Here is a 9,491-nt window from a genome sequence, read left to right on the forward strand (position 1 = left end):
TGGTGGCAAAATGTTGTTAAAAATGATACATCAATTTGTTCTAAAACTCCATCTAAAAGTGTGAACAAAAAACAATGTTAATGTTTTATATATATATATATTAACCTTTGCTAGTATAAATTGAAAAATCTTATAGAAAATCTAATTTTATATACATCAAAACTCATTACTTCTGTACTGTCTGTCCGAAACGAGACCTTTAATTTGAAAAATAAATGATATATAGGACTTTTATTCTGTAAAACGTGTAATGGCAGCAGCAGCAGTATGAACACATGGATAACACACTGATATGGTTAGCTTCATCTAGAGGATTTCACAAGTTTTAAAGTATATAACATCCATCTGTCGTTTGAAGGCACTTTCTCGTTCTCAACGCGGATTGGCTGAAGGTACAGTGTGTGTTTAAAGACTGAACTGATGTAATGTGAGTGTGCTCGCGACTGAAGGTCATGATGTAGATGTTATATCTGATCTCTATAGCATGGCTGTGTTTGGAGGAGTGTTGAGGAGCTTCTGCCAGTCCTCGGCTCGACTCTTCAGCACAGGTGTGTGAACCATCCTCTCTCTCTGCTGTAATGTGTGGGATGAGAGTAATCTGTGGGTGTTGATCACACAGGCACTTGTGCTAGAATACGAATGCACGCGATTCCCAAACTGAAGCAGGTGGACCGATGGACGGAGAAGAGGAGCATGTTCGGAGTCTACGACAACATCGGGATCCTGGGTGAGCTGCATTAAAATACAAGCTATCTGGGCTTTATATTTCAGTAGAGAATGAATTTGGCTTTCTTACATTTGTTTCCAGTGCAGCAACTGAGCTTCAGAAACACTAACAACCAAAAACGACCTGTGACAGATTTTATTTTAGTCTTAATTTCGAGATTTAAAGTTATGCATTTCATCATATGTGACCCTGGACCACAAAACCAGTCTTAAGTGTCAATTTTTGAAAATTGAGATTTAGACATCATCTGAATAAATAATCTTTCCATTGATGTATGGTTTGTTATGATAGGACAATATTTGGCTGAGATACAACTATTTGAAAATCTGGAATCTGAGGGTGCAAAAAAAAAATCTAAATATTGAGAAAATCTCCTTTAAAGTTGTTCAAATGAAGTTCTTAGCAATGCATATTACTAATCAAAAATTAAGTTTTAATATATTTACAGTAGGACATTTACAAAACATCTTCATGGCACATGATCTTTACTTAATATCCTAAGGATTTTTGTCATAAAAGAAAAACTGATAATTTTGGCCCATACAATGTGTTGTTGGCTATTGCTACAAATATCCCCCAGCGACTTCAGACTGCTTTTGTGCTCCAGGGTCACATATTACTGTTTGACAAGCTACAAAAAAGGTGTTCTTTTCTTTATTTTATTTTTAGAAGCTTTTTTATTATTATTATTGGTATATTGCAGTTTCTCTCAACACAAAAGTTGTAACAAAATTTGTACAGCCTGCATATTTGTGTCTCATCTTTGCATTTACATTCATTACGCTAAATGAGAAATATAAAAAAAATAAACAGTATTTCAAGCAGTTTGAAAAGTGAATGCAGGTCAACCTGAACCTGACACTACAAGAAGGTTTTAAAATGGTTTTCACTAATCCTCATTGATTAATCATGAACTACTGAACTAATCATGAATAAAAGCGTGCTCTCATTATCTTTCATCAGTTTTGCCAGTATTCATTGTTGCTCTCAAATCAATTAGAGACCAAATGTGAACATACAGTAAATATACAGTAATTACAATATAATGAAGACTTTTTTACTAAATGAACATTTATATGCATGCACCAAAATAAGAATACACAGCAAAAATGTATTAAATTATTTGATATTTATTTTGATATTAACTCGTATGTAAAATGCCACACAGAATGTTCCATGCAAACAAACAAATCATTGTATTTTGAACTGATTCATTCTGACTCTCTCCGGTTCTAATGGATCTCATTGTGCAACTGGGGTTTAAATTAGAGATGTGATTGAACACAAAAATGACCTACCAGGAGAGTTTTTAGGAAACATAATGGACAAATATTTCATTACAATCATCACAATGTTCATATCACCAGCCATTCATTTTCTAAATCTTCTATTATCATCCAGCACTCCATTGATCAGCATTACTGGGTTTGACTGTGTTTGACTGCAGGAGATTTTAAAGCTCATCCGAAAGACTTGATCAGAGGACCGGTGTGGCTCAGAGGCTTCAGTGGAAATGAGCTCCAGCGGCTCATCAGGAAGAAGCGGATGGTGGGAGACCGAATGATGACCGAGGACAAGCACATCCTGGATAAGAGGATCAGCTTCCTGTACCGCCGCTTCAACAGATACGGCAAACACAGATAGCCTCGACGACAGCCGCCTCCTTCGTTTGCACTGATGTGGAATTCAATGTGTGTCAAAAGCTGCAGTTCCATTCATTAAACTGTAAAAAAATTCCTTAATGTTATCATTATTACAAAAATTGCTGAAGTGACATTAAAAAGATTCATCCCAGAAAAAGAGTTGAGTGATGTCCCGCATGCTGATGAGCCTCAGTGAGACAGTGAACTAGGGCTGGAGAATCCTGTGAACGGACCCTCGGTCATGACCGGACGCTCCGACTCCATCTGACAGGAACAGCCAAAACACACACACCTTAAGACAAGCGTCACTATCACTACTGCTTAGAATTTTGGTTCTGGATATTGCAGCGTTTGTGCATCAATGATTCCTCAGATCATGAGGAGAGGGATGATGTTTTAAATAGTAAGAGTTATTGGAGATGTATGTGATTCAGCAGTGCACATTTCTACTGACATGAACGTGCATGAAAATAAACTATGTTAGTTACTATAACTGGAAGTGCTTTGCTAAAATCACATTTAATCGCGGTGGAATATAATTTTACATGCATTAATGGGTCATCGGTCACACTACTGTTTGGGGTCAGCAAGTTGATTTTGTAGAAATTAATACTTTTATTCAGCAAAGACGCATTAAATAATCAAAAGTGACAGTCAAGACATTTATAATCTAAGATATTTCTATTTCAAATAAATGCTGTTCTTATGAAAATAAAATGTATCACAGTTTCCAGAAAAATATTAACAATAATAGTAATAACTAGAATGTACATTTCCTGAAGAAAATGTGAGGGGGTGCTTGGCGTGGCAAAACTCGCCACTCGGTTGCTAGGGTACCCAGGATGGTTGCTAGGGCCGTTGCTAGGGTACCCAGGGTGGTTGCTAAGGTGTTTCTATGCGGTTGCTAGGGTAATAAGGATGGTTGCTAGGGTACCAAGGATGGTTGCTAGGGCGGTTGCTAGGGTACCCAGGGTGGTTGCTAAGGTGTTGCTATGTGGTTGCTAGGGTACTTGGGGTGGTTGCTAGGGTGTTGCTATGTGGTTGCTAGGGTACCCAGGATGGTTGCTAGGGCGGTTGCTATGGTACCCAGGGTGGTGCTATGAATGATATAAACCAACTCCCATGCCTCTGTGACATTCAGAATGGAAGATATCCCTCTTTGGATTTTGGTTGCTAGGGTACTCTGTTTGGTTGCTATGGAGTTGCATGATGAAACTGCAAAGGCGTCTTGTCACTATGAATTAAATAAACCAACTCCCATGCCTCTGTGACATTCAGAATGGAAGATATCCCTCTTTGGAATTTGGTTGCTAGGGTACTCTGTTTGGTTGCTATGGAGTTGCATGATGAAACTGCAAAGGCTTCTTGTCACTATGAATGATATAAACCAACTCCCATGCCTCTGTGACGTTCAGAATGGAAGATATCCCTCTTTGGATTTTGGTTGCTAGGGTACTCTGTTTGGTTGCTATGGAGTTGCATGATGAAACTGCAAAGGCTTCTTGTCACTATGAATGATATAAACCAACCCCCATGCCTCTGTGACTTTCAGAATGGAAGATATACCTCTTTGGATTTTGGTTGCTAAGGTCCTCTGTTTGGTTGCTATGGAGTTGCTTGGAGCTGCCAATGATGAAACTGCAAAGGCTTCTTGTCACTATGAATAATATAAACCAACTCCCATGCCTCTGTGACATTCAGAATGGAAGATATCCCTCTTTGGATTTTGGTTGTTAAGGTGCTCGACAATGGTTGCTAGGGAGGGGCTAGGAAGTATTGAGGTGATTCATGATTGGCTGTTCGCTGCCCCGAGTCAAATGAGACCACCCTCATGTTTCTATGACAATTCAATCCGGAGATATCCCTTTGATCTTTTTCAATGGATGTCTATGGAACTTGTTGTTAACGTGCTCTAAATGGTTGCTAGGGCGTGGCTTAATGGCTTCACAATGATCCTGAGATATTGATTGGTCGTCTGAGTAAAATGAGCCCGCCCCCTTATCTCTATGACACTGTGATCCAGAGCTATGATCAATACAAAATCCCTATGCAATTTACCATAGTAGGAAAAACGCGCTGTTTCATGGGCCTTCCCTCACCATAGTAAGTCAATGGGGCAACTTTGGGGGGCTCTTGTGCCCCAGGGGTACAACTTATACCCCACTGCGGGGTATCTTCTTGCACAGCTTGATAGCCTCTCCAAATGTGGTGATTCACAAGTTTCTACGAAATTCTCGCTCGGAGCTACGAGGCGTCAAAGTTGGCCGCAATGCATTGTCTATGGGATTTTTTGCCCGGTTTTTTGCCCCTGGGGCAAACACCGTTACCCCGATCGCTTATAAAAGTCATAGCACACCATTCCCGAATAATCCGCACGATTTGACGCCTGTTTCATGGCTCTGTGACGAACGGTGCGGGAGGAGTAGCGCGTCAAAATTTGTACGGAAGAATAATAATAAGAAGAATAAGTATGTGAGATAATAATAGTGAGTGCTTTGGCAAGCACCCCCTAATAATGTAACATTGATAATAATCAGAAATGTTTGTTGAGCAGTAAATCAGTATATTATTATGATTTCTGAAGATCATGTGACACTGAAGCCTGGAGTAATGATGCTGAAAATACAGCTGCAGATCACAGGAATACATTACATTTTAATATAGATTCACATAGAAAACAGCTGTTTTTACTTGCAACAATATTTCGTATTTTTACTGTGTTTTTGATCAAATAGTGGCAGCTTTGGTGAACAGAAAACAATCTTGTTTGAGCAGTAGTGAAGGATCAGTAATTACTGCATGTGTCACGGGTATCTATTCTTTAAACCGATGTGGTGGGTGTCTCATACCTGTGCGTCTCGCTCTCTGTCCTTTGGGACCCGGTGTCTCTTTTTCTTTGGTCCAGCTGCTGACTGATGAGGAAACGTTGGAGAAGAGCCGTCTTCATCAGCACCGACAGCTGAATCTAAACCAGCCTTCCCTTCATCCTGTGTGAACACATCGAGTGTTTAATGTGTCATCAGCCACTGATGTGGACTACACTCTCAGAACAAATAGATTCATTGCTATCAGAGACCAGAATTGGGTGTGAACAGCTGCACGTGAAACAGTTTAAATGAAGCTTGAGTTGTTGTGGATTATCACCTCCAGCGTGATGGTGAGCTGTGCCGTCCTGTAATCATCTCCATACGAGTCCAGAGTCTTCATCAGAAACCTGACACACACACACACACACACACACACTGTATCAAGTGTACCAAATGAGAGGTTCATTGTATACTTCACAGTATTAGTTGAGTTTTTAGGTAAATTGATGTGTACCTGAAATATATATATATATATAAATGCAATTTTTTTTGGTTATCAGTACTAGCCATTGATGGCTTAAATGTATGTTGGACTCGTGGACATGTTTCTAATTGTAAATAAGTAAATAAATGCCTTCTAATTCTTGGCAGTTCATACTGGGAGAATATTAATTGTAAAGTAAGCATTTGAATAAAAGGTTTAAAAGTTAATGGAATAAGTTAATGTTATTTATGGTTAAGATAACCAAAGGATTAATCAACTAATCAGATTTATCAGGTGGCAAACATTAGATTAATCAAAGAATAATAGATTTAAGGAATAGTTCACCCAAAAATAAAAGTAGCTGTAAATGTGCTCTCACACAGGTCATCTGAGATCAGGATGAGTGTGTTTCTTCATCATCAGGTTTGTCATGCTCTGCAGTGAATGGGTGCCGTCAGAATGAGAGTCCAAACAGCTGATAAAAACAGCACTATAATCCACACCACTCCAGTCCATCAGTTAACATCTGGAGAAGACAAAACCTGAAACTAATCCAGCATTGTTAACTATGTTAACTTCAAATCGTTGCTAAAATGAGCCCATAATCCATTATAATGCCTCCTCCATTGAAAAAACCCCATCTTGTCTAATTCAGGAAAGATATATGCACAGATCAAGCACTTGTACAATCCAAAACGTTTTTCAAAAATGTGGATGGATTTTGATGGACTCCTTTAGCCAGAAACAACAGAAGTTTAAAACATCTTAATGCTGGATGTGTTTCAGCTTTTGTCTTCTCCAGATGTTAACTGATGGACTGGAGTGGTGTGGATTATTGAGATGTTTTTATCAGCTGTTTGGACTCTCATTCTGACGGCACCCATTCACTGCAGAGCATCCATTGCTGAGACACTGATGCAGAGACACATTTCTACAAACCTGATGAAGAAACACACTCATCTACATCTCGGATGGACTGTGTGTGAGCACATTTACAGCTACTTTCATTTTGGGGTGAACTATTCCTTAAATCAACAGAAAAATGAATCATCAGTAGCAGTGATAGTTATAGTTGTACCTTCTTTCTTTCCTCAGCTGGCGTGTCAGTCTCTGCACCTGGTGAAGCCGTCCCAAAATCTTCTCATTTACCTGAGAACAGGTTCATATGACATTTGGTCAAGAATCTTCATGCTGTGATAAAACTGTGTATTTCTTCCATGGAACACAAAAGATGAATTTGTGAAGAATATCCTGACCAGTTTTTTTCCATTTTAGATTCAAAAACGGAGCTTTTTAGTTTTTGAACACGATGAAGCCATTCCTCTACTCTACAGTAAATCTGTTCACCTGTTCGATCTCTTTGCACCTCTTGCTGAGAGCGTGATACTTGCTCTTGTCCAGCTCTCTCCTCTCATCTTCTCCGTCCTGTGCGGGGCCCGCCGGGGCCCCATCGTTATCCAGGAGCTCAGTGCCGCTGGGGCCCAGCTCCACGCCACCCGTCTCCAGCTCTGCTTCCAGAATGTGATCCCCGAACAGAGGAGGCAAAGCCAGACCTGAGAAATCCTCCATCATCTGAAGCACAGACACACACAACAGAGCACACAGTATTAACTTCATATAGTTAATATAACAGCATATGCTAATAATCTTACTGATTAAACACAAACTAAGCAGCTTTCTATGAACACACATGGAGCGTTTCTGTCCTGCAATATCAATATGAGTATGAATAAACCGTTTTAATGATCTGAATTCAATGCTTACCTTTAGTTAGTAATATTGTAAAGAGCCATACATGATTCAGTCAGTTTATTATAAATCCCGCAGGTATGTTTTCTACTCCTCATCAGTGCCGTCTATACATAATTTAAACGATACATCTAACAAAAGCAAGAATTTGCCTGTTTCATATGATAAAATAAAAGTAAACATCTACATTTTCATCTACACTGCAACTTTCTAAACAACGAGACGCGTTTTAAATACGTCATTGACCGCTCAGCCAATCCACAGCGAATGCGTCACCAACATTTGACCTCGAACTACAATTCCCGTGATACCTGAGACAGGACTACAGAAGCAAACATGGCGGCCGGTGAGTATATTTCTGCGTGTTAGCTGCCTGAAAGATGTGTTTTATTTTAGCTAGGCTCGATCGTATTTACAGAAATAGAATCAACAAGCAGTTCACGAGAGCTATTGCAATATATTCGCGTGCTGAAAATAATGGCCGAATCTTGTTTTCGACGCGTGTAGCGTGGTATTCCGAGAAGCACTACTGTGGGATATGATCTTCTCTCTGTAATGAACTGTTGTTGTTTCTGTAGTTGGCAGGTTTGTGAAGAACGCGTGGAATAAAGAGCCTGTGATCACAGTTTCCTGTGGAGTCGGATTGCTGGGTGACTGAGATATTAATGCATCACACATTATGGATCTTCATCTTCCTGCTTTATGAATCTAACATCTGTATTGTGTTTCAGCTTGTATTCTGCCGGCTGTGAGTCCTTTAACTAAATACACAGGCATGATGAACCGAGCTACTCCCTACAATTATCCAGGTATATATCCTCATGCAGTGTCTGACTCCTGACTCCTGGGTCATCTGTTTCTTCCGTTAGGGGAACTTTGTAAATAAATCAAAAATATTCATGGCTACATATATGTTTGGGCTTAATATTTACTGTGTGTGTGTGTGTGTGTGTGTGTGTGTGTGACCCTGGAGCACAAAACCAGTCTTAAGTCGCTGGGGGATATTTGTAGCAATAGCCAACAATACACTGTATGGGTCAAAATTATACATTTTTCTTTTATGCCAAAAATCATTATTACATTAATAAAGATCATGAAGATAAAAAAAATTGACCCTTATGACTGGTTTTGTGCTCCAGGGTCACATGCTGATTTGCAGCTTAATTATTTTCAGTTATTATTTGTGCTCAGTTATTCATAATGGGTCATATCTATCTATCTATCGATCGATCTATCTATCTATCTATAATTATCTATCTATCCATCCATCTATAATGTTCTATCTATCTGTCTGTCTGTCTGTCTGTCTATAATCTTTGAGATACTATTAGTTTTTATTATTTTGCATTTTCATTTTTTTCATTTTTTCATTTTCATAGTTATTTTAAAGTAATGTTGTGTTTTTATAATTATTAATTTTTGTTTTTTATTCTACATGTGTATGTATAGTTTTTATTCCAGTTGTAGTTATTTTAGTACATCGTTAAACTAAATTAAAATGTTGCTTTGGAAACTAGCTGAAATAAAAGGTTTTGTATATTTTATTTCTGTGAACATTTATTCTATTTCATTTTTTTTTTTGTGTGTGGTTTTTAGTTTCAGATTTAGTTTTAATAAGATGAAATAACCCTGATTTTTACTATTGTTGTATTTGATTTATTTTAAGGTCATTCTCAGATGTTTTTATTGTAAATCTTAAACTCAGTGCGTTTAATCTCATCATGAATCAGTAATTCATGGGAAAACAGATGAATTTAGCTCTGTAGCTAATTCTGGGGCAGTTTCCAGACGGTCTATTGTCCCGGTCAAATAAAGAATAAAATAATTATCTGGTTAAAGTGTTTTAGTTGATGTTTTTAATCGCGTCGCTCTCTTCTCTCTTCAGTTCCAGTCCGAGATGATGGAAACATGCCAGACGTTCCAGCGCATCCCAGCGACCCTCAGGGGAACAACCTGGAGTGGCTGAGAAACCTGTGAAAGCCCTTCAGAGTCCTGTACAGTCTTTGCTTCTGGCGCAATAAAAGCTCTTATTTAAGTATCCTCCTGTTTTCTTTTGATATTGTAGATTAGTTTAGTCTTTC

The 9,491-nt window shown here is 38.6% G+C and overlaps 3 protein-coding genes across 3 annotated transcripts; 2 read left to right on the forward strand and 1 right to left on the reverse strand.

Moving 5' to 3' along the window:
• The first annotated feature begins 226 nt into the window (after positions 1-226).
• On the forward strand, positions 227-3,080 carry LOC306887554 (large ribosomal subunit protein mL51-like). The gene is made up of 4 exons (XM_079445384.1): positions 227-392; positions 484-548; positions 620-727; positions 2,175-3,080. Exons 2-4 carry the CDS (start codon positions 485-487, stop codon positions 2,369-2,371), a joined length of 369 nt encoding a protein of 122 aa, XP_079301510.1. The 5' UTR covers positions 227-392; position 484; the 3' UTR covers positions 2,372-3,080.
• On the reverse strand, positions 1,395-7,653 carry LOC306887553 (TCF3 fusion partner homolog). Its single transcript, XM_079445383.1, has 6 exons — positions 7,426-7,653; positions 7,009-7,233; positions 6,740-6,810; positions 5,515-5,584; positions 5,220-5,357; positions 1,395-2,634 (listed from the first exon to the last, which is right to left on the reverse strand). The coding sequence occupies exons 2-6, from the start codon at positions 7,231-7,233 to the stop codon at positions 2,560-2,562; spliced, it is 579 nt and encodes a 192-aa protein (XP_079301509.1). The 5' UTR covers positions 7,426-7,653; the 3' UTR covers positions 1,395-2,559.
• Positions 7,654-7,729: 76 nt separating this feature from the next.
• Positions 7,730-9,445, forward strand: LOC306887306 (NADH dehydrogenase [ubiquinone] 1 alpha subcomplex subunit 3-like). The gene is made up of 4 exons (XM_079444939.1): positions 7,730-7,756; positions 7,989-8,060; positions 8,142-8,219; positions 9,296-9,445. The coding sequence occupies exons 1-4, from the start codon at positions 7,747-7,749 to the stop codon at positions 9,385-9,387; spliced, it is 252 nt and encodes an 83-aa protein (XP_079301065.1). The 5' UTR covers positions 7,730-7,746; the 3' UTR covers positions 9,388-9,445.
• Positions 9,446-9,491: the final 46 nt, after the last annotated feature.

The sequence above is a fragment of the Barbus barbus genome (genome assembly GCF_936440315.1).
Source record: "Barbus barbus genome assembly, chromosome: 21".
Classification (NCBI taxonomy): domain Eukaryota; kingdom Metazoa; phylum Chordata; class Actinopteri; order Cypriniformes; family Cyprinidae; genus Barbus; species Barbus barbus.

Bases quoted from the DNA above. Each gene is read 5' to 3' on its own strand.
- LOC306887554 (XM_079445384.1), top strand. From the start codon at position 485: ATGGCTGTGTTTGGAGGAGTGTTGAGGAGCTTCTGCCAGTCCTCGGCT. The intron at 549-619 runs GTGTGTGAACCA...TTGATCACACAG, and splicing joins GGCTCGACTCTTCAGCACAG to GCACTTGTGCTAGAATACGA. The intron at 728-2,174 runs GTGAGCTGCATT...GTTTGACTGCAG, and splicing joins CGACAACATCGGGATCCTGG to GAGATTTTAAAGCTCATCCG.
- LOC306887553 (XM_079445383.1), bottom strand. From the start codon at position 7,233: ATGATGGAGGATTTCTCAGGTCTGGCTTTGCCTCCTCTGTTCGGGGAT. The intron at 6,811-7,008 runs GTGAACAGATTT...ACCTGTTCTCAG, and splicing joins GGTGCAAAGAGATCGAACAG to GTAAATGAGAAGATTTTGGG. The intron at 2,635-5,219 runs GTATGAGACACC...TGTTCCTGTCAG, and splicing joins ACAGAGAGCGAGACGCACAG to ATGGAGTCGGAGCGTCCGGT.
- LOC306887306 (XM_079444939.1), top strand. The intron at 8,061-8,141 runs GTGACTGAGATA...ATTGTGTTTCAG, and splicing joins CTGTGGAGTCGGATTGCTGG to CTTGTATTCTGCCGGCTGTG. The intron at 8,220-9,295 runs GTATATATCCTC...TTCTCTCTTCAG, and splicing joins TACTCCCTACAATTATCCAG to TTCCAGTCCGAGATGATGGA.